Consider the following 24,807-nt stretch of genomic DNA (forward strand, 5'->3'; position numbering starts at 1 on the left):
AATTTATAAAAGTGAAATCCCTTTCCAGGTGGTGTTTTTTTTTTTTTTTGCTTCATCGTGTTTGAGCCTCTGTGTGGGAGGGCAGTGTTTTCTATTATCTGGGAGTGCACATCAATACAGTTGGGGAACACCAGCGTGTAGCTATCTACATCCTGAGGTGGCTTCTCACAGGGTGTCCAAATAGAAGTTCAGAAGGGCTGAATCCAACCCCTTTCTGTGGAACTTCCCTGTAAGTGAAAAAAAGGCATGGCAAAAGGATGGTCAACTTATGCCTCATGGGTTCAGGTAGACCCCTGATCATACATTTGAGGGTATGGTTGAACCTTTCAACCAACCCATTGGTTTAGGAGTGGTGAATTTCTAAGTTATACCACACTCCTTGCACATGGCCTTCATGTAGTTGGGCATAAATCTGGTAGCCCAGTCAGACACCACCCCCTTGGGGAAACCCACTCAGGTAAAGATCCCCATCAGTGCCCTGGCTACCATGGGGACAGTCACTGTCCTCAGAGGGATAGCTTACGGGTACCGAGGGCATGGTCCACCAAGACCAGAACAAATCTGTTGCCCAAACCTGTCTTGGGATCCAGAGGCCCCACAATGTTGATGCCAACCCATTCAAAAGGAGTGCTAACGACAGGGAAAGGTTGCAGATGGACTTTGCACTTCTCCACTGACTTACCACTCCCCTTGCAGGTAGGACAGGACCTACAGAACGCATCTGATGCCTTCTTCATTTGAGGAAAATAAAAGTGGGTGACAAGCCTGTAAAAGGTCTCCTCTTGCCCTAAATGGCCTGCCAGTGCCATATCATGGGCCAGACCCAGTAGGAAGGCTCTGAAGCACAGGGGTACCACCAACACACATGTTGTACCAGGCTCAGGAGTCTTAGGCTCACTATACAGGAGACTATTATCCCAGTAAATCAGGTGCTGCCCAAGGTATCATCAACTGCTTGGGCCTCAGCCTGCCGCCAAATTCCCTTAAGAGTATGGCACTCTTTCTGCTCCTGTAGAACTCTTCCTTGGAGGGGCCCCCTTCTAGCTACCAGTTGCTCAGTTTAGGCAGGTTCTCCAGATAAGCCACATGTTTCTCTGTAGGTACCAGGGCGTCCCCCTCATGTTCCTCCTCCTCCCAATCCATAAGAATTTCAAAAGCGGGTTTGCAGCACCCCTTGTCCTTCCTCTTTTTGGCAGGTAGCTTGGCCATTCTTCAATGCCCTAGGTCCTTCTAACCACCCTCACGAGCTGCCATGGACCGTGTGGTCAGGCACATCCACTCAGGTAACCCCATCATCTCCAAGTGTGACCTGAGCTCCACCTCCTTCCAGATGGTGTGCTCCAGGTGATTGCCCAGCAGACAATCCACAGGCATGGACGGATTCACGGTTACCTTAAGCAGACCTGAGACCCACCCCCACTCAAAGGGAACCGGAGCCACAGGGTAGTGGCTCTCATGGTTGTCAGCAGCAACAACTTGGTGGACATGTTAGCGGCTACCTGCCCTGAAGGTACCAGATGACATCTGATGGTTTTCGGCTGGCTTCTGTGTCTTTCAGAGCCTTCACCCTCTGCCCATTGAGAGACACCCACTGACTGTACTTTTTAGTATTGTTAGGCATGTGGGACCTCCCAGGGGCACTAGGGTCAATTCTACATTCCCCCTAAAACTATCTAGGGCAATCTCCTTCCCAAGCGCTACGCTAGCCAACCACAGTGACTGCCTACCGGTGGCGGGCTGTACCCACTTGGGAGACCTGGCATCTCCTTTGTGGTGCCCTTCCTGCTGGCACTCATAGCACTTCATGGGAGCCTTCCCTGTAGACTAATTCTCAGGGAACCGTTTTGTCTTTTTATCAACAGGGACATGGGAACCCTGACCCACAGAACTAGTTTGGAGCCCTTTAGAGAACTTCTTACTCTTTCTGTCCCCCCTCCTTCTCTGGTGAGGACACTCGCCAGATATCTTCCTGTGGATCCTGGTACTAACCCAGTGGGCTGCCTCCTTAGCAATCTCTCTGGGGTGAGGGAGCTTACTATCAACAAGGTGTTGTCACAGGTCTGGAAACCAAAGATTGAGATTATGCTCTGTTGCAAACAAAGTATACAGCCCTAGGTAATATTTTACCTCACTGCCCTTCACTCAACCAATCAGTGCCTTTCAAAAAACATCAATACAATCCACCCAGGTCTGTTGGTAAATCTTTTGACTATCCCTGAGTTTCTGTCTTAATTTCTCTGGGGACCGATCAAACGTTCTGAAGGGCCTCCTTCGAGGGGGGATACCTCATGCTGTCACTCCCTTCTAAGGCCAGTAGAGTGTCCCACCCCTCATTAGGGATATGTCTAAATACACCAACCCCCCCCCCCCCAATCTGCCTCAGGGAAAATGTGCATTTGGAGTGCAATTTTGTAGGCCTCAAACCATCTATCTATGTCGTCTCCCATCAAAATATCAGTCACCAGACCCTTGGGTATGTAGACCCCCTTGTAAGAGGACACCATCACTGCTGGACTTCACCAGCCTGGCCTTGATGTCCAGCTCTCTCAGGCTCATTTCCTGAGCCAACATTAGTTTTTTTTCCTCAATGGCCAACCTGGCTTTCGTTTCCTCCTCGTCAAAGGCCAATCACTTTTTGTTTTTCTCCAAGGCTAGCCTTTTCTCCTTTAAGGTTTTTCCTTCTCCAATGTGAGCTTAGCTAGCTCCAATATGAACTTTGTTTCTTCCCTTCTGTCCTCCAACTACTCTGGGGACAGGCTTTTGGATGACACACTGCCCCCTGCCATGGAGTGGCCCTCATTCCTGGAAGTAAGTTGCCCTCCTCCTCTTAGACCCTGGTCGAATCCTCCTCCTCATCCATCTCTTCCATCTAACTAAGTATGGCAGACCAGGATCTCAGTGCCTTTTGCAGCTCTACCTTCCTGATGGTGTTTTCTATAGAAAGTCCAAACTCCTTGTAGAAATCCTTGAGCTTGGACACAGTGTAACCTTCAAGTTTGACCGGCTCAAACTCCATTCTTGCAGGTGCAGATGCACAACATCCAATCAGAGACATGTTTTAGAGTAAAAGGCAAAAATGTAAATCATGGAGAATTGAAAAATCAAAAATACCAATCAGAGAGAGTAGGGAAAAGATATCAATGAGGATCAGAAAAAATTGATTCGATTTGGTCCAGACATGGATAGTAGTGTACACCAAATTACTGTAAAGCATTGCACAACCACAAGTCCTATCCTCACCGCTGATTACCAATGTTAGAAACTGGGTCTGTAGTTGGCAGAGGTTTGCATCCAGCCCAAGTAGGGACCACAATCCTAGTCAGGTTAAGTCAGATATACAACCTATATTAACCTGTGTTCACCCTCTGGTAGCTTATAACAGAGCAGCCAGGCTTAACTTAAGAGGCAATGTGGAAAATATTTGTGCATACTTTAATTATAACAGTGAAACGCCACAAAAACACTCCACACCAGTTTAGAAAAATGGAGAAAATGTATCTGAGTAGAACAAGATCAAACAACAAAAATCCAATCAGTGTAAGTCGAGATATGAATTTTTAAAGAGTAAATCCAAAAACAGTGCTTAGAAGTCAATATCGCTGAAAGGTTACTTGAGGTCACATTAGAGCGGGATGAATACAAAGTTTGGGCCGACCGCAAAGGAGGGCAGGCCAGATACAGAACCCATGCAGGGTCCGCTGAAAAAAGTTCCTTTGTATGGAGCAGGAGTCTACGTCAAAGACTCGATGCGTCGGTTAAGATTTAATCAGTCGGGTCAATGCATCGGTGTCAAGCCTAGCAGTTGGTGTCAAAGGGTCGGCGCTGCGAAGTCGACAATTGTAGCAGCGCAGTCAAACCTCCTAGTCGGACCCCGCGCCAGCTGCTAATCGCACTGCATCGGCGGGCACTGTGTTGGTTCCGATGGGCGCAACAGACAATCTCTCAATCTTCTAAAATTGGCCGTTCCAGTAGATTACATTATGCAGGATAATAGTCCCTCCTATTTTATGGCAATGAAACTTTGGATAGCGTATTCCAGATCGCTATCATTGATTTTGCTTTATCTCCTATAACCAGCTCTGTTGATACTTTCAGTTCCTGCACTAGATGATAGGTGATTTGCTAAGGACAGGTACTTCCAAAAAGCCACATGGTATAATTGACTGGACGCGTAATATTGTAACAAGAATTGATCTCTTGTAATCATAAGAATGTGTATTATTTGTAAGTGCTGATTGCCACTTTAAGAATGAATAATTACGACTGGTAGTCTACTTAAAGGACTTGTAAAACTTCAGAAATTGAATGCTATTAAACTGTGAAGCGCTCTGACACGCAATCTTGGTCATGTTCTAGCTATAGAAAACAATAAATAAATAAAATGTAAAAGGTGTCACTTCGTCAAGTTTAGCAGATAACTGCTTTAGAACCCACTTCCGAGGCTCAGGACTGGGGGTGGGGGGCACCTCAGGCAAAGGTAAAACACAGATGGCAGAATCCAGCAACACCAGCAGAATTGTAAGAGGTCTTTTGCGACCTAGAGACTTCAGAGAACAGGAGGCAAGTCAACAAGCCCTTGGAGAATCTTGGTTTGAAGGATGCAGAGAACAGGTCCAGTCTTTCTCACTCCCAGACAAGAACCAACAGACCAACACAGCAGAACAGGTAGCAACGTGCCAGTCCCTCCCACAGCACAGCAGCTCTTCTTCCAGGCAAAATTTCCTTGGTTCCAGTAGAGATCTGAATTGGTGGTATCAGGGGTCCAGTATTTATACCTAAATGTGCCTTTGAAATGGGGGAGATATCAAAGAGACCTTTGACCATAACAATGTCCCTGCCTTTCCTGCCCTGATCCAGACTCACTACAAGGAGGGGTGTATGCAGCTCTTTGATTGGGAACAGGCACAGCCCTATTCAGGTGCAAGTGTCAGCGCCTCCCTCCCAATATTCCCCAGGAAGGCCAATCAGCCTGGTGATGGGCCATCAGGAAGCAAATGTCACACCCCAGCTCCATTTGTGTGACTGTATAGGGGGAATGCACAAAGCCCAGCTGTCACCCAACTCAGTTGTGTATTCAGAGACAGGCAGAGGCAGAGACTGGTTAAAGTAAGAAAATGCCAACTTTCTAAAAGGGGCGTCTTCCAACATACAACTTAAAATCTGATTTCACCATGTGTTGTGATTTTAAATTGTGAGTTCAGAGACAACAAACGCCTATCTTTTCTCAATTGGAAATTACACTTAAGAGATGTTTTAAGGCACTCCCAATGCTAACCTGTGGAAGACATAGGCATTGCAGTAGTGAAAAATGAATTTAGCAGTTTTTCACTACCAGTACATGTAAAACTCAAAAGTACATGTCCTACCTTTAAAAATACACTGCACCCTGCCCATAGGGCTGCCTAGGGCTAACTTTAAGGGTGACATATGTAATAAAGGGAAGGTTTGGGCCTGGCAAGTAGGTTAACTTTTTTGGTTTGTTGTGGCGTGCCCAGAAAAAGGCTCAGATGAGCATATCTGAGGCATGACAAGCAATTCAACATATACTGTCTCACGTGTGATTGAACTTTGGATATAAATGAATATTTGACAAAACTTCAAGGAGGACATTGATTAATTCTTAAAACTTGAAAAGAAGTATAAATGGAAAGCATATGCTGTGCGCCAGCAAAAGGTTCGCTACCATGGTCTGATTTATCTAATTGTTAAGTAGGTGAACTTACCAGGTCGAAATGGCAGTTTACAACAGCGCACACAGAATCTGAAGTGGCAGGCCTGAGCCATGCTTAAGGGCTACTAATGTGGGTGGCACAATCAGTGCTGTAGGCCCACTAGTAGCATTTAATTTGCATGCCCTGGCCACATATAGTGCACTTTACTAGGGTACTTGCAAGTAAATTAAATATGCCAATAGTGGATAAGCTAATGTTACCATGTTTAGAGTACAGAGCATATGCACTTTTGCACTGGTTAGAAGGAAAGTGCCCAGAATCCTAATTCCATCAAAAATAAGGTCACTAAAACAGGAGGTTAGGAGGCAAAAAAGTCAGGGGCAACCACACCAAGGATGCCAGGTCTAACAGTTATATATGCATAACTTGTCCATGTGGTATTTTTTAAAAGGAGAATCCAAATCAAATCAAGAAATAAAATTGGGCAGCATGAATCCAGAATTTGCTACAAACACATTATAGCACCAGTGGTAAAACATTTTTGGAACACCAGCATTCTGTATTCGACCTCAAATGGACAAATTGTAGTAACAACAGTGCTGTAGACTCTGCTTTACTAAGACAAATAAGTTTAAATGACTTATCAGAAATCAGTAATATCTTTTAATATAGACACCCAACAATACAGAGGGTTAGTACCAGGTACCCGTGAGCTCAACATAACCGATCCATGAGATGATTCCATTTAGAATTGAACACAATCAACACTAATGCGAAACGGCAAAGCCATTTCCCAGATTCCTCTAGCACACAATGACAGCACCTGAAACTGCCAGAACCTCACTTTGGAGCAAGAGGGATGGCCCAGTTCATAAAAAAGCAAAGTGACATACCAAGGAAAGAGTGGAGAAAAATGAAAAGGGTAACCAGTAGGTTTGAGGACTCACAAGAAACACCCGAACATGTGGGCTCTTGGAGCATCTGTGATTCTCTCAAGCTAATTATCGCAGCAATTAAAGAACAGCTCTATTTAACGGATGTCAGCCGCTGAAGAACCTTTCAGGTATAGTTTGAGCAACAAACCTCAATAATTCCCCCACCCTCTTTCTCATGAGTGCTATTAGCCTTTTCATTCAACTGTTCAATTGGTACTTTTTCCTTGTCAGCGTTTTGAAATATACAAAACTTATTTATGTGAGCACATTATTTTCCTACATAGTGTGTGTAATGGGTACTGAAAGTGCATCCCACTGATTATTTCTATCAATTTTACTCACAGCTCATATGTTCACGAATCCTAGAATATTTCTGGGTATGTACTGTGATTTATTTGTTTAATGTGTAAATAAAAAAAATGTAAAAAATACCATGCGCACAATAGTGATTATTCCATTTTGTACTTCATGTTTTATGAACACTGTCCACATACAATTGAGTAACACCCTGAGGATGACCTCTGTAAAATTATTATTTTTGTTCTGTTGGCGGTCGAAATGCGTCAGCGGCATACATAGGGTATTGAGGAATGTAAGATGTATACAGGACATTTCCCTAATTTTTAGAGTGAAGACATTCCAAGCATATGAACTCTCATGCGGACCATTGGAATACGACCACACCGCCTTGAACCTAATTTTTTTTAAAAAGGCAAACCCTAACATCTGACCTCCCCCCCCCAAACCCACAGACCATGCATGAAACCTCTGCATCATACTGGACTCTTCGCTCTCAATGAACCGCCAAATCAATGCTGTTTTATCTGCCTGCTTCCACATGCTGCACCTGCTTTTTAAGATCTTCAAGTGGATCCCCACTGAGTCCAGGAAAACAGTCACCCATGCGCTCGCCAGCAGCAGACTCTACCATGAAAACACACTACGCGGGCACCACCCAGAAACTCCTAAAGAAACTGGAGAACAGCCAGAACACCACCACCAGACTCATCCTGAGCATTCCACACCGCAGCCACATCACTGGCCACCTGAGAGACCTTCACTGGCTATCAACAAAAAAGAATTACCTTCAAGCTCCTCACGCATCCCCTACAAAGCCTGCCACAAAGCAGACCTGCATACCTCAACCCCCGCCTCGCCTTCTAGATACCTACCAGACATCTCCAATCGGACCAACTGACCCTGGCCACCATCCCACGGAACCGCAAGACCACGGCTGGAAGAACATCCTTCTCCTTCCTTGCTGCAAAGACCTGGAACTCCCTTCTCCTGCACCTCAGGCAATCACCATCACTGACTCAATTGAAGGAGGACCTCAAGACCTGGCTCTTCGACTGGATTGCAGAACCCACAAACACACACGCACACACACACACACTCAGTGCCCTGGGACCCTTACGGGTGGGTAGTTGCACTTTATAAGAAACCTGATTATCAAGGACTTTGTAAACTCTGTGTTAAATAATGGACACTGTGACCCCACGTTGGCACCTTTTTCGTTATTTCTTATTAATTCATTATGTGTATCTATAACATATTTGTGTCTCTTCATGTAAATACTTTTGTGGAGAGCTTACAACTAATTTAAATAACATAACGCAAATTAAGTTAACACACCAATTTAAATTATTGTGCATTATTTGAATATTTTACATTTATGGCAATGAAGGGCCTTTCTCTCGTTTCTTGTCTTAAACAATAACTCAATTTTAAATTAAATAGTGATCCTTTTACCAACAGTGTAAACATTAAAAGCTGACTGCCCCCCCATCCTTTGAAATGTTACCCCTTTTGTTCCACCTTACTGAAGCACAGAAGAGTACATCCAAAGATGCTTTAATAATTATTTGGAGACAAATATACATTGTTACACTTTATTTTAAACTTTAATTAGGCTATGATCAAAATCAACTAAAACTGTCCCCAGAAAAAAATTACCCATTTCACTGTTAATGTATTCCTAATTTCCCAGTAGCACTTTCAAGTGTATTACTAATTTGTAAAGCGTATAATTAATAGAAGCTCATCTATGTCTGATTTAATTGGAATCCCATGAAGTCATATACATGCAATTAGTCCATAGCAGTAAATTTGAAAGCCTGTTTGAGTCCTTGTACCCTCATTATGATATTGCCTGCACACCAAGTCGTTCCTGGATTAGTCTTTCACTCAGCTCCCACAAGGCTGCAGCCGTTCCCTCAGTCTGGGCTTCCTGAGAGGGCAAGCAGCGGCAGCAATTGTTGAAGTACATTCCTCCAATACCCTCCAGATCTGGGGAGATGGCACAGTATACAGAGGTTGCTGCACCCTGCTGCATGGATTTTGTAAATGGCCTGGCAAAGGTGAAAAGCAGGGTATACACCCACCAGCTGCGATGGATGGAGGAGTACATCATATTCCCTGGATGCACTGCATTGGAGGTCACGCCTTTGGGACAGAGACGGCGGTTCAGCTCATTGGAGAACAGTATGTTGCAAAGCTTAGACCGATTGTATGCTAACATTGCCCAGTACTCCCTCTTTGGTGGAGAAAGTACGCTGAGGTCAAGTTTCCCAGAGGAATCCTTAATATCTGTAAACCTGTGAGATTCTGATGACACTATAACGACTCTTGAAGGAGATGATCGACGCAGAGACTCCTGAAGAAGGTGAACGAGATAAAAATGCCCTAGGTGGTTTGTCTGGAAGGTGGATTCCAGCCCGTCTTCAGTCAGGCTCCAGCAGCTTCCAAAAATGGCAGCATTGCAAATCAACAGATGAAGAGGCACGTTTTTTGCTTTGAATGTTTCAGCGAAGTGCTGCACACTGCGGAGGGATGCGAGATCCAATGGTATCACCTCTACCTTGGCTTTATGCCATTCTTCCAAAATTTGGCGCTTGGCTTCCTCTGCTCGCACCAGGTTCCTGCAGGCTAAGATAACAGTTGCCCCATGCAGAGCAAAAGACTTGGCTGTTTCAAAGCCGATGCCAGAGTTCGCTCCAGTGACAATAGCCACTTTGTTGGTCAGATCGAGGCCTTGCAGTATCTCCATGGCTGTGGTGCTCCCATCATACCGTTGCCTAGTACTGGCTCTTACAGGGCCGTCCTCGACGGTGAAGGCTAGCCGCGGGTCAAGGTAAGTTGTTCTTTTGTTCAAGTGGTCCACATAGAATACTTGCCCATTAGCATCGGTCTCCTGCTCCCAGCCGTACGGCAGCTCTCCTGCCACGCGCTTTCTTTTGCCAGTTTTGGGGTGCTCCCACTGGGTCTTCTCTTCCCCATGATTCGCGAAGTAGACCCACCCGTCGCGGGTGCTCCTCTCCTCCCACCCCGGAGGCAGCTCCTCCTCGCTGTCAGTGTCCTCAAGGCCAGCGTACTTCAGGGCAGCCATGGATGGCAGCTCTCTGCTGGGGCCTATAGAGAGGGCAATGAGTAGTTTATGTTGGCGCAGCTGTGCAAGTGCCCACAGCGTTGGGCAGGCCTCACCACAGAAAAAGTTCTGTGCCTCAAGATATTAGGTTACATACAACTCGAGCTGTATTTGAAGAGATGCATTGATGCACGGGCTCCAGATGCTACAAAGGATATGGCTGATGCAGAGAGGACTGAGCTGTGCCTGAGGAGACGGTGACCCTCAGGTTGGAGGTGTGCCTGAGGAGACGGTGACCCTCAGGTTGGAGGTGTGCCTGAGGAGATGGTGATCCTCAGGTTGGAGCTGTGCCTGAGGAGACGGTGACCCTCAGGTTGGAGCTGTGCCTGAGGAGACGGTGACCCACAGGTTGGAGCTGAGCTGGGATATGGAGACAGGTGAATCTCCCACCTGCCCCTTGGGGTGGCTATGAAGTTACTCTGTCTGCTGCATACCTAGAAGACGCCTATGGCCCAGGCAACGAGGGGGCGATCACAGAAGTCGAGTTAACCGGCTTGTGTCCGTCAGTGGACGCGGAAGACTCCTCCTGCGCATGCCCAGAGACGAGAAACTGTTCTCCGCCCCAAGCAAGGTGGAAAAACAAGATATTCTGTTTAAAAGCGATTCTCACAAAATCGAATTGTATTTTAATAAAACTTAACGCACGGTAATAATCGGTTCTGGCACTTAAACTTTTTTTTAAAAATTCACCCGTCCTGCCCCCAGCCTGACGAGACACTGGTCTCCTGCGCATGCGCGAGAGCAGGTGTTCCGCTGAGCAGAGGCTCACCGGCCGCGTGCGCAGTTATTCACTTCCAGTCTTTCCATAACCTACTGACCCGAGGGGCGCACTTGCTCCGGAAGTGACGTCTCTGGGAGTCTACTCTGCGAGCTTGTGGCCGGAAACTCCGTGCTGCGCATGCTCATGAAGTGACACCTCTGGGTAGATGCACCAAGTGGGCAGCGCATGCGTAGATTTGCATACACTACCTCCGGAAGTGGCGTCCTTGTGTGTCTGACTCGGGCACAGTTGAGCTGCAGTCCGGAAGTGAATTCTTCTTTTACTGCGTAGCCAGTGAGTGCTCCTCGCAGACAGTTCAGCTGCAGCTCCAGGGGCCCTCCGAAGCAGGGGCTTTATCTCCAAGCGCTGTGAGGCCTGGTAAGTCAGAGATGAGGCTGGGGAGGGGAGAGAGGGGGCCCACTGGAGAGAGGCGGAGCTCAAGGGGTTAATGCGCCTCCTGCAGAGAGTCTGCCAGCATATTGCAGGACTGTATTTTATATGGATAGCTCGGTGGGTTAATGCACCTCCTGCAAAGAAAGTCTGCCAGCATATTACAGAACTTTATTTTGTATGGATAGGTCAGTCAGTGGGTTAACCCCTTTTGTGCGTTGGACATGCGGGAGCCGTCTGATGCAGAAGTGGTCATGTGCGTCGGACGCCTCCCGCGCGTCCAATTCCATGACACAGGTAATCCCTCTGGTGCGGGCAGCAGAGGGATTCCCTTTACCGCCCAACAACCTTGGGAGCTGGGGAAGAGCTTCCCCAGCTCCCGAGACGCCACCCCCCCCTGGGTTCCCTGGAGGGCGATCCCCAAGCAGGGATCCACCCACTAGGCACCAGGGAGGGGGGAGCTGCCCCACTAAAAAATTGGACGGGCAGCTGTGGGCAGTAGGGTAGGGAAATGTTGTTGGACCCATGCAAGCCATACCTTGCTGGACTCCCCGGTTGTCTAGTTTTCAGAAATGTGTGGGTTTGGTTGAGTTCCCTAGCTGGACGCCGAGCACGGGACCAAAAACCCAGGTGAGCCCCCCCTTGCAAAACCAGGTTGTTTTGTGATAGGTAATTTTGATGTCACCTCAATAGGTTTTGGGCCCTTGCCTGTCACGGGCACTAGGCGTACCCACACAAGTGAGGTATCATTTTTCTCAGAAGACTTTGAGGAATGCAGGGTGGGTGGAATTCTATTACAGGACCGGAGGCTTCGGATTATGCTTCTCTTTCTTATATTTGCTACTCACACAGCCAATGAAAAACGTTTTGTATGCAAATAAAACTACATTTCCCATGATGCTTGTACATACATCACATCCTGTATAGCCCCATATGAGCTGCTGTACCCTGTGTCTCCTCCTCTTTCTTTGCTGCTCACGCAGACAGTTAAGTGCTCACAACATTATGCTACGATTAATGTCTTAGTTGACTGATGGATTATCTTTGATGTTATTGCCAGTATGTTTGCACTCATATCGCGCTATATTAAATGCTTTGCGTTTAGATCACACAATGTTAAAATGCTTTGCGCTTATATCGCGCTATGTTTAATGCTTGTGGCGAGATGGTGGTTTTTGGGTACTAGAAGTATGTATTGTCGACTTAAGCAGCATTGCCATACTTTCTTGTGTCAGCACTCGCGGGCGCCATTGGTTGTTTTTACCGTTAATGAGGGCGGAGCGGCTTCCGCTGGGAGCGGCGTACTCCGTGGACGCTTTTGCTTACTTACCGGTTCGGCCTCCCCGGCCAGGCTTTACATCCCCCGATGGCCTGCGGGCATGGCAGTGTTTATTGCGGGGTGCAGCGTACGGCGCACGGGTGTTGCGCCTCCTCCTGCAGCAGAGTCTGTAGCTTGATCTGTTGGCCCGTTCGGGCGCAGTTTCAGTCCCTTTGGCCGCTGATCTCCGCACAGCTTCATGGCTCACTTACATAAAGGCAGGCGCGCGTCGCCTCGTTGCCACATCCCGGGACTGTGGCTACGTCGTTGTATCCTCTACGCGGGTGGCCTTATCAGGCGCTCTGTACTCCCGCTGATCCGCACATGCCGCGCTTCCCTGCCGGGGTCTTCAGGCCTCATCAGCTTCGCGTTGATTGGTTTACACGTGGCCTCGGGGCAAGTCTGTTGCCTTTTATCTCCATGGTGCAGGGTTCGATCCCAGGTGCCCCGAGTCATGTTTTTTCCGATTATCAATAATGTTTATAATGGTGCACAGACATAATATCGACTCCAAAATATCGTTTGGACAGAATATCGAGTTTTAAATATCGTTTGGACAAAATATCGACAGGACAGAATATCGACAGCCAAAATATCGTTTTTAAGGTAAGTGAAGTAATATCGACTGTAAATAATATAGAAAGTGAAAATATCGTTTTTTAAATAATATTTAATTATTTATAGTGTTTTTATGTTATAATATGTGTGAAAAGTGTCATTTTATGTTATAATTATTTTTAATTAATGATTTTTTTTTAAATTATTGTGTAATTTTATTCTGTAGCGGGTTGTGGGTTTATAGGGGAATAGGGTGGGAAGTAATTTAATTATAATTAATTAAATATGTCAATTTATTAATTGGTAGTAATAATTAATTAATTGGTAATTAAATAATATTTGTTAATTATTTAAAATGTAATTGGTAATTACATTTAATTTAATTGATTAATTGCTAATTATGTAAATTAAAATAATTTATTTCCTGTAGCGGGTTGTGGGTTTATAGGGGAATAGGGTGGGAAGTAATTTAATTATAATTAATTAAATATGTAAATGTATTCATTGGTAGTAATATTTAATTAATTGGTAATGAAAAAATATTTGTTAATTATTTAAAAATTAATTGGTAATTAATTTATTTTAATTGATTAATTGCTAATTATGTTAAATTAAAGGGGTATTTTTAGGGTTCAGGGTCAGTTTTTGGGTAAAGGGGTATTTTTAGGGTTCAGGGTCAGTTTTTAGTTTTTGGGTAAAGGGGTATTTTTTGGGTTCAGGGTCAGTTTTTAGTTTTTGGGTAAAGGGGTATTTTTAGGGTTCAGGGTAAGTTTTTAGTTTTTGGGTAAAGGGGTATTTTTTGGGTTCAGGGTCAGTTTTTAGTTTTTGGGTAAAGGGGTATTTTTAGGGTTCAGGGTAAGTTTTTCGTTTTTGGGTAAAGGTGTATTTTTTGGGTTCAGGGTCAGTTTTTAGTTTTTGGGTAAAGGGGTATTTTTAGGGTTCAGGGTCAGTTTTTAGTTTTTGGGTAAAGGGGTATTTTTAGGGTTCAGGGTCAGTTTTTAGTTTTTGGGTAAAGGGGTATTTTTAGGGTTCAGGGTCAGTTTTGGGTTTTTGGGTAAAGGGTTTTTTTAGGGTTCAGGGTCAGTTTTGGGTTTTTGGGGTACAGGGGTACAGTGTAAAAATAAAGTAAAATTAAATTTACATTAATTTAATTTAATGAAATGAAATTAAATTAAATTATATTAAATTAATTTTAAATAATTTAAATTATAAAAATTATTATATACTTACCAATACTTACGTTGTAATGGTAGTGCGTTGTAAAAGTTGCGTTGTAACGTCATATATCCACTGTTGCACTCTTTGGAGTGGAAATAGTAATTTTAACCCCTACGCTATCCAACGCTTTCCCTACTGTTGCACCCACTGGAGTGGGAATAGTAATTTTTACTCTTTTGTATTTGTACGTTAATAATATTGGCTATTATTTAATTAAATGTTGTTACTATATATATATATATGTTTTAAGAAATATGATAAAAAAAATATTATTTTTTTACTTTCATTATTTATTTAATTATGAAAAGTTATTTTAAGTATTGTTAAGTATATTTTAGTAATTAATTTTTTATATTAATGTAATTATACATTGTTTTTATTAAAGTCGATATTTTTTACAACTATATTTTTGTAAACGATATTTTTAACTCGATATTTTTGTACTTACCTGTTTGTAGATAGAAACTCGATATTTTGTCTCTCGATATTTTCTCAACGATATTTTTGTTGGTCGATATTCTGTCCCTCGATATTATTTCAGTGATCCGTTTATAATTTACATTTTCCTACAATTTAAGTTTAATATTCTCCTGGGGGATGTTTCACTATTTATACTGGACGGCAGTGTGCGCTTGGTAGCGTTTTTGGTTTCACCCGCCGATACAACTTTCAGATGGCTCCTGCGGGAGTGGTGAGGTCGCTTTCCTTATGACGGCGACATTAATCCTCATGAGAGGCCTAGGCTCGGCCGCAAACTGAATCAAACGCTCCCTCTGGAGCTGAAATGCGGCGCTAGCGTTGCGCCATGATGAAATGGGTAACTGTGGTTTGTGTCTTGAATTTTTGCTCCTAGATTAAGTTCCAACGATGCTGTTTCCACATTGCGAAAGTTTTTCCTGTCACTTCCATAGGGTTGTTTGAATTATTGCGCGGTCTCGCGCTTTCCCCGCCAAAGGCTTTCCCTAGTAGCCGAGTGCGGTTATGGAGTCATAACGCTCCGGTGTGCGTAACCCACTTGGGCTTAATTTGGGCGCTTTGGCCTACGCACGTCGCACGCGTCCCCTGTTTGTTTTGTTTCGAGATCTCAGTGCCTCCTGCTTTATCTGAGCAGATTCCTGGTAGTCTCCAGGTTTAACAATAGGCTGGTCCTCGGAGTGCGCACACGCTCCTTGTATTTTACAATGACTCCGACGCCCTTTGGGCTGGTATAATGACTACAGCTTTGCTGAGGAGCCGATACATTATTCATTTCTCTGTTTTAGTGTGCACAGGGCTGGCTCCCCCTCTACTCCTCCACTGAGCTGTGCTTTGCACTACTATATATATTGAATACGGATATACCTTGGGGATGTTGGTGGTAAAATATATATATATATATATATATATATATATATATATATATATATATATATATATTTGGAGGATGACAACTACTGATAGGAGCGCAAGAGCCTCCTGAACTAATTATGTTGACACCCAGGTTCTTCTCGTTCTTGTGTGGTCAACAGGGCCTTGAGTATGACGTTCCCTAACTCAGGGTGACAGGGCTAGATTGACGCCCATTTTCGTTCTGCTACCACAAATCCTTGAGCATGATTTTGTTTTATCTATTTACTTATTATTTTTTATTTTATTATTTATTTATTATTTTTATTTCGTATTTCCTTTTTCGCCAACACGTAAGGCAGCCGCGCGCGTGTGACGGGATTTAGCCTGGGGCGTTGCGACCCCCCCCTTTTTTGGGTATAGCTGAGGAATTGCCCGACGGCGTCACCAGGCTTCTTCTTTTTTTCTAGTCGTCTCAGAAAGAGATTCTCAGATTTGACAAGCTGCAAATCCATATGTAGTCAGCCACGATCGGTGATAGGTGTCGGTATGACGCCATTTGGGCCAGTTCGTCCGAGAGGCGCGAAGCCTTTCATAAGGTTGGACACCAGGACACCCGATCCAGGTAGGCCTTTTTGCGACAGGCCCCTATGGGACAGTTTTATTATGGTTGTGTGTATAAAGGGTAGACGTTTTTTGCTTGTGGTCACATTCATACTAGTTGGTCGGTTCTTTTTCCATCGTTTTTCTGCAGCTTCTGGCATATAGCGTTCAGGAGAGAGTCTGGTGGTCTCCTCCTTCCCTACAATGGCAGTTGTTCCGGTGGCGGTTCTAATGGTTGATGCTAGGTATAGGTTATCCCAAGCTCTCAGCTCTCTAGTACCTTCCGAGTACCGAGTTATTTTCCCTTTCAAGTTAATGGGATACATATATGTATGGATGGGTCTATTTTAACAGACCTTAGCCTCACATTTCCAGACATCGGATTATGATGTGCTGGAGTAGCCCGGTTACAATCTTCATACATTTGTGGCTCTTAGTTCAGGTTTATCTCAATCCTATGCGACTCAGTTGTTGTACGGCCCAATCTACGATGCGAGGATGACTTTCCGATGATATCGGTGCAAGAGTTTCCCTTCGTGTGAGTGCCAAGGTGGCGGTGCGTTGGGCACCATCATTCAAACAGTTTTTTCCGATCCTTCAGATATTCGGGCTATTTATCGTGCACGCCTCTGGAGGTTTACTGTTCAGCATGCGCAATATCGCGACTTCGAGAACGATCAGCGGGTGTGGGCATATAGGTCATCTTCTTAGTGGACTTGTTCCAGGACTCAGGCCATTCTGCCGAAACTTTCATATTTAGGTTGTTGCGATATACCTCCTTAGCGTTCATGACAGTAAAGGATTGTTCCATCCGGTTTCCTTGTATTTCTGGCGACTGGGTCGCAGCTTTCGTGCAGGGTGGACTCCATTTTGAAATTCCAATGCCCCTTGGGTCGGCGGAGGCTGGCCCGGTTTCCTGCCTTACCTTATAATTTCCTTTTCTCATGAAGTAGCACTCATGTCGATCAAGGCAGTTGACTTTATGGTTCACCAGGGAGCTACGGCTCGTAGGTTAATCGTTGCCATTTAGTAAGCACAGGTCTGGGTTTGACACTTGGCAATGTGGTAAGTACAGTTTTCCCTAGGTGGTATGTATTCCGACTTTGCTTTATTTACGATCGAGTTTCTGGTATCTACAATACTTTCCAGGTTTTTCGAACGCGCTGAGGGCGTTCATTTCGTATTTCTGGGTCCTTCCATTCCCGACATACGTTTCGGCGGCAGAGGGTCGCTTTGTTGATATGTACGCCATGTGGCGGCTTTGTGAGGCTGATTTCTCTACTTGTGAATTATTTACCAAATAATGTACGGGGACTTCAGTAACGTTCACCTTATAGTGTCCATTTTGGCCGTTTTTTTCGGCGGCTCATTCCCGGTTCAGGGCAGGTTGCTGAACTTGCGTCGGGTTTTTTCTGTCGAAGTCTTTTAGTGGCGTAAATATCCCAAACCGGACTAATTCACGTGATTTCCTTTTTATTAATAGACATATAATAGTATGTCGACTGGACATTAAATATTGTCAGGCTGTGTTAGGAAGCATTCCACCTTCAGGTGTTCCTATGGCGAGGCAAGCCCGCGTTTTACAGGTACAGTATATACTCTAGGAAGTTGCTCTGTCAGCGAGGTCTGAATTGCATGTGGTCAGGGCCTGGTCACACGAATTCGAGATAATGCACTTTATGGGTGTTTCTTCACATGCCTCATGGCTTACAATGATGATTCTCGGATTTACTATCTGAGGTTTTCGCGTATATGTTCATATGATTGTTGACATTTTATATGTGAGTACGAGGCTATTACAGCCGATGGTTGGAACCTTTTGCCAGAATGGGTGTTAGAGCCAAGTGTGAGACGCAGTTTGTTCAAGTACAATACTTATCGTTCTTGTTTTGATAATTCCCATTGTTGTGCAAGAGTTTAATTCTTCTGATGGAGTTTCTCAGACTCTATTTAAACAGTGTATTATGTACCGGTGGGAGATTTAAGACTGTAGTTGTGTTGATAAGCGTTAAACTAGCATAATCCGAAGCCTCCGGTCCTGTAATAGAATCAAAAATTAGCTAGCATTCGCGCCAAGAATTTTCAATTCTATTAAGGACACGGAGGCGAGGATTATCCCACCCGGTTTATTACAGTTTTGGTAATAATTACCCACCCGCATGTAATTGATATTCTGTATCAGCAGAAGTTACGGGTTTTTCCTGTCTTATTCCTTTCAGCTTCGAGTAAAGAAGAAGGAGCAGGTGTTCTTCTGGCTTAGAAGACGTAATCTTTCCAGTTTGACAATGGTTCTCCATGTTGAAGGATGTTTATTGGGGCTCATATTCCGTGGAATGGACTGGATTTATTAATGTGTGGACTGTATATGTTCGTGCAAAGAAAGAGGAGGAGACACAGGGTACAGCAGCTCTTATGGGGCTATACAGGATGTGATGTATGTACAAGCATCATGGGAAATGTAGTTTTATTTGCATACAAAACGTTTTTCATTGGCTGCTGTGAGTAGCAAATACAAGAAAGAGAAGCATAATCCTCGCCTCCGTGTCCTTAATAGAATTGAAAATTCTTGGCGCGAATGCTAGCTAATTTTTGATTCTGTGTATCCACACAGATTCCAGAACTTTCCACCACAGAAATGTGTTTTTTTGGACAAAGTTTGAGGTTTGCAAGGGATTCTGGGTAACAAAACCTGGCGAGAGCCAGACACGTCACCCCATCCTGGATTCTCCTGGGTGTCTAGTTTTCAAAAATGTATAGGTTTGCTAGGTTTCACTAGGTGCCGGCAGAGCTAGGGTTCAAAATCTATAGCTAGGCACTTTGCAAAAAATGCGTCAGTTTTCACTGCGAAAATGTGGTGTGTCCACATTGCGTTTTGGGCAGTGTCCTGTCGCGGGCACAAGGCGTACCCACACAAGTGAGGTACCATTTTTCCCAAAAGACTTTGGGGAACGCGGGGTGGGTGGAATTTTGTGGCTCCACGCAGATTCCAGAACCTTCCACCACAGAAACGTGAGGAAAATGTGTTTTTTTGGACAAAGTTTGATATTTGTAAGGGATTCTGGGTAACAGAACCTGGCGACAGCCAGACACGTCACCCCATCCTGGATTCCCCTGGATGTCTAGTTTAAAAAAATGTATAGGTTTGCTAGGTTTCACTAGGTGCCGGCAGAGCTAGGGTTCAAAATCTATAGCTAGGCACTTTGCAAAAAAAGGGTCAGTTTTCACTCTGAAAATGTGGTGTGTCCACATTGCGTTTTGGGCCATTTCCTGTCGCGGGCACTAGACCTACCCACACAAGTAAGCTAACATTGTTCTCGGAAGACTATGGGGAATGGGGTAGGAGTGGAGTTTTGTGGATCCACACAGATTCCAGAACTTTCCACCACAGAAATGTGAGGTAAATTTGTTTTTTGTTTGGACACATTTTGAGGTTTGCAAGGGATTTTGGGTAACAGAACCTGGTGAGAGCCAGACAATTCACCACATCCAGGATTCCCTTGGGTGTCTAGTTTAAAAAAATGTATAGGTTTGCTAGGTTTTCCTAGGTGCCGGCAGAGCTAGGGTTCAAAATCTACAGCTAGGGACTTTGCAAAAAAGGGTCCGTTTTCACTGTGAAAATGTGGTGTGTCTGCTTTGTGTTTTTGAGCCGTTTCCTGCCGCGGGCACTAGGTCTACCCACACAAGAGGTACCATTTTTCTCGGAAGACTTTGGGGAACGCGGGGCGGGTGGAATTCTGTGGATCCAGGCAGATTGCAGTACTTTCCACCACAGAAATGTGAGGAAAATGTGTTTTATGTTTTTACGATACACATTTTTAGGTTTGCAAGGGAATATGGGTAATAGAACCTGTTGAGAGCCAGACAAGTCACTGCATCCTGGATACCCCTGGGTGTCGAGTTTTTAAAAATGTATAGGTTTGCTAGGTTTCCCTAGGTGCTGGCAGAGCTAGGGTTCAAAATCTACAGCTAGGCACTTTTCAAAAAAGGGTTAGTTTTCACTTTGAAAATGTGGTGTGTCCGCGTTACGTTTTGGGCCGTTTCCTGACGCGGGCACTAGGCCTACCCACACAAGTGAGGTACCATTTTTTTCGAAACACTATGGGGAACGTGGGGTGGGTGGAATTTTGTGGATCCACGCAGATTCCAGAGCATTCCACCACAGAAATGTGAGGAAAATGTGTTTTTTTGGACACATTTTCATGTTTGCAAGGGATTATGGGTAACAAAACCTGATGAGAACCAGACAAGTCACCCATCCTGGATTCCCCTGGCTGTCTAGTTTTCAGAAATGTATATGTTTGCTATGTTTCCCTAGATGCCGGCTGAGCTAGGGTTCAAAATCTACAGCTGGGCACTTTGCAAAAAAAGGGTCTGTTTTCACTGTGAAAATTTGGTGTGTCCACATTGCGTTTTGGGCCGTTTCCTGTCGCGGGAACTAGACCTACCCACACAAGTGAGGTAATATTTTTCTCGGAAGTATATGGGGAATGCGGTAGGAATGGAATTTTGTGGATCCACGCAGATTCTATAACTTTCCACCACAGACATGTGAGGAAAATGTTATTATTTTATTTTTTTTACAAATTCTTAGGTTTTCAAGGGATTCTGCGTAACAAAGCCTGGTGAGAGCCAGTCAAGTCACCCTATCCTGGATTCCACTGGGTGTCTAGTGGCTAGGTATAAAATCACCTGCTGAAGAGTTTAAGTTTCTGCTTTCTCAAATGGCTGTCATTACTGATATTTGTCTGCGTCCCTGGACTTTTTGCATGATTTTGGTCATGAGAAAATGTCCCTCCTCTAAATGCCACACGTTTAGTGTATCCTGGCAATAGCGGTCCCACCCTGGAGGCGGAAGAGCGCCCCCTCTTTCTGCGCAGAAAGATGGAAAAATAAAAAGGTAATTAAAAGATTTTATTACCATTTTTTTATTCCGACCAAACAGAGAGGGCAGGGCCAATGCGTCATCGCTGATGAGTGGCCCCTTCAGTAGAATAGAACATTTTTCAGCATATGCGACGAGAATTTTAGATTCTATTAAGGGCATGGAGGTAAGGATTATGCTTCTCAATCTTTACTACTTATTAACAAAGTAGCCAATCAAAAAACAGGAAAACATTTCCATACTACAAGTCCATTGAGGCTTTGAACCACGCCTCCATCAAACACCATTCGGAACAGTCCCAATGTCTACAAAATAGCGAGGCACCATCTTACTGCCTCTTTCTTTGCAACAGGCAGTCTCTTTATAGAGCAATCCAAAAGAGGATACAGGTCCAGCTCTCAATTGAGAGCAAATCCCATGTAACAGGGTCTCAGCAGAGTCAACTTTTCCATAACGTGACAGTGATCGCCAACCAGCTAGGAATCTCCAGAACTCAGTTTTGTTTCGAATCTGTCCCAGAAATCAGAAGCAAGGGAGAGAACAATCATGTCAAATTCAATCGCATAACATCAGGACAGTTGAAATACAGCTCTTACCTGTCCCAACGGGTGGAATAATCCTCGTCTCTGTGTCCTAAATAGAATCTTAATTTCTTGTTGCATATGCAGGAAAATGTTCTTTTCTGTGTCAGGACCGGAGGTTCAGATTATGCTGGTTCAAAGCTCACCAACAATACACAGTGAAGCATGTACACTAGGGGCCCCATTAGGATGGCGGGCGGACTTTGCCCGCCCGCCATCCTCACGGTACTAGGGACCGGCCGCCATGAGGGCGGGGGTCCCGTTGGCAGCATTAGGATGCGCCCGCCACAGTGGCGGGCGCATCCTGTATTCCCATCATTGTGGCGGGCGGTGCACTCTGCACCGCCCGCCACAATGCTGAAAATGCTTTGCAGCATTTGCATGACGAAAGCGGCAGGCACCGCGCGGTGCCTGCCGCTTTCATTATGCAAATGCAGGGCGGTACCATAGGTACCCCCCTGTGTGCACCCCCCTACTGTGCTGCACTCTGGGGGCCCGCAGGGGGCCCCCAGAGTGAAGTCCGCCTGCCTTTCCGTGGCGAAAGGCATTGTCAGATGCCTATTCTAATATGGCTGGCGGTGTCTGATAGACACCGCCACCATGTTATCACTTATCCGCCCCGGCCGCCAGGCGACCGGGGCGGTAAACAGGCGGGCGGTGTTTCCCACCGCTGCGGTCCCCTCCGCCATCGTAATATGGCGGGGGGGGAATGCAGGGAAGGATGTCGGGCGGATTGCCTCCGCCAGGGTGGCGGTGGCCACCGCCACGCAGGCGGAGGCAATCCGCCCGACATCCTAATGGGGCCCCTAGTTTGTAATAGAATCATTTAAGCATGGAGTTAGATGACCAATCAGCCGCTTTAAGGATATCCTCTAACTGGGATACCATGACGAAGGCTTTACACGCTATTGCGCCTCTAGTGGAATAAGCAACATACACAGATAAGTCTATGCCAGCTTCAGATCTGACCCAACAAACCCAGCAAGCTAATGTAGCCGCCGACAGAGGTCTGAAAGGTTTCTGAATTGACATAAATAATCGCCCAAGGGTTCGGTTCTGTGAGACAAGGTACGTTCTTCATAAATCTTCAGACATTTAACCACACACAGTTTATCATTGTGAGGAAATGCTGGGTAATCAATAGAGTGTGACAGTCGTAGTTCTCATGGATAAAATAAAGGATACACCATGTGGAGAAAATAACCTAACTGCTAGGTCCAATGGGGGCACATCTGATACTCACTGGCAGGAAATAAGACACAAAAGCATGATAAGCTTACCTGAAAGTTGTTTTAAAGATAGGACTTTATTCTCTGGCCATGACTCTAACAGTGATAATACATTAGTAACATCCCATAAGTTATTATATCTGGGTCTCGGAGGTCGAGCTACCCTTATTTCTTTAAGAAGTTTGCATACTTCCGGATGAACACCAACAGGTTTCCCATCTATGTGATTATGTCTGACTGACTGTGCAGATCTAAAGTTGTTCACTGATCTGTAATATAATCCATATTCTACACATTCTGATAGAAAATTCAGGGCATCTTTCAAACCGGATCCCACCGGATCCACGTCCCGTTGAAGGCACCAACCCACCCAACATTTTCATGCAGCAGAATATCGTTTACGGGTGGTAAGAGCCCAAGCCTTTTGTATAAACTCAGCAGTGCTGATGAAAGTCCTTCAATTTGTTTGTGTCTCCTGAGATATCCCAAACCATGAGTGTTAGTTGACCTTGCAATCCACCCTTATGGACATGCCCTTTGATGGCAGTCGCCTATTTAGCTATAAGGGAGACAGCACGTTGGAGCTCTTAACGGACTCTCGTACTAAGGCCAGGACCTTGGGCCTCTCCACCACCCGCTCTGCGCAGTCTGCCTTTCGCCCCTTTCGTGGCTATGGAAGGGGTGCCCTGCCATGTCCCGCCCAGAGCCACAGGCCAGCGCAAGCTGTCCAGCCCCTGCTTTGCCGGGGATGTGGGAACCACCTCTGTGGTTCTGGGGGCCAGCGGATGGGCCTCTCCATCACAGCCGCCTCTGGAGCAGCCTCCAAACCCTCCTAGTCCGACCTTTCAGAGTCACCAAATGCCATGGACGGCAGGATTCGCCATCACCTCCCCCACTGGTTTACCATCATGTCAGACAGGTGGGTTTTGCAAATAGCTGGAAGGGGCTACTCCCTCCCCTTCGGGACTACCCCTCCATCCATGCCACCTCAGCACAATCTCATGTCTGAGAATCATCTGGCCCTTCTTCAACAGGATATTTCGGCACTCTTAGACAAGGGAGCCATCAAGCGCTTTCCTGTCCCAGAAGTAGGTCCTGGTTGCTATTCCCACTACTTTCTGGTGCCCAAGAAGGACAAAGACTTGTGTCCTAGCTTAGATCTCAGGGACGTCACTGGATTCCTCCTAAAGGAGAAGTTCAAAATGTTGACGCTAGCTCAGGTCCTGTCTGCTCTCAACCCTGGAGACTAGATGGTAGCGTTGGACTTGCAGGACGCTTATTTTCACATCCCTGTCTTGCTGGCCCACCAGTGTTACCTGAGGTTCATGGTAGGCCAAGAGCACTTTCAATTTACCATGCTCCCCTTTGGCCTTACCAGCGCCCCTCGGGTGTTCACAGAAGTGATGGCGGTGGTCGCAGCTCATCTGGGCAGATCAGGGGTTCCAGTTTTCCCCTATCTCAACGACTGGCTGTTGATCTCCATCAGTGTGCCAAAGTCACACCTGATTCCCTCTCAGAAGCTCCTCTTCATCAGAGTGATTCTGGACACAACGCAGTTTCAGGTCTATCCTCCAGAACAGCGAGTCAGGGATATTCGAGCTATGATTCCGATCTTTCAGCCTCTATCCCAGGTTTCGGTCAGGATGACCCTCCGGCTACTGGGCTTGATGGTCTCTTGCTTCCTGCTGGTGGACTATGCCAGATTGCATATGCCAGCTCGGCAGTGGGACCTGAAGTTCCAGTGGGCACAACATCAGGGGAACCTGTCCGATTGCATCAAGATCTTGGTGGGCACTGCACACCAATTGCAGTGGTGGATAACGAACCAGGATTGGGTCAACAGCAGATCCCTCTCCTTTCCCGAACTGAAGTTCACAGTGGTGACCGATGCATCATTTCTGGGATGGG

General features: G+C 45.5%; 1 protein-coding gene and 1 pseudogene across 2 annotated transcripts in view; one reads left to right on the plus strand and one right to left on the minus strand.

Moving 5' to 3' along the window:
- Positions 1 to 8,445: 8,445 nt before the first annotated feature.
- WWOX (WW domain containing oxidoreductase) lies at positions 8,446 to 10,729 on the minus strand. The gene has a single exon (XM_078647408.1). It carries the CDS (start codon positions 9,993 to 9,995, stop codon positions 8,748 to 8,750), a length of 1,248 nt encoding a protein of 415 aa, XP_078503534.1. The 5' UTR covers positions 9,996 to 10,729; the 3' UTR covers positions 8,446 to 8,747.
- Positions 10,730 to 11,061: 332 nt separating this feature from the next.
- Positions 11,062 to 24,807, plus strand: part of LOC144762261 (uncharacterized) — a 50,167-nt pseudogene continuing 36,421 nt past the window's right edge. Inside the window, exon 1 of the transcript XR_013596071.1 lies at positions 11,062 to 11,172. The product of XR_013596071.1 is annotated as an uncharacterized LOC144762261 (transcript). The remainder of the gene's footprint in view (positions 11,173 to 24,807) is intronic.

Source organism: Lissotriton helveticus, chromosome 6, assembly GCF_964261635.1.
Source record: "Lissotriton helveticus chromosome 6, aLisHel1.1, whole genome shotgun sequence".
NCBI classification, from domain to species: Eukaryota; Metazoa; Chordata; class Amphibia; order Caudata; family Salamandridae; genus Lissotriton; species Lissotriton helveticus.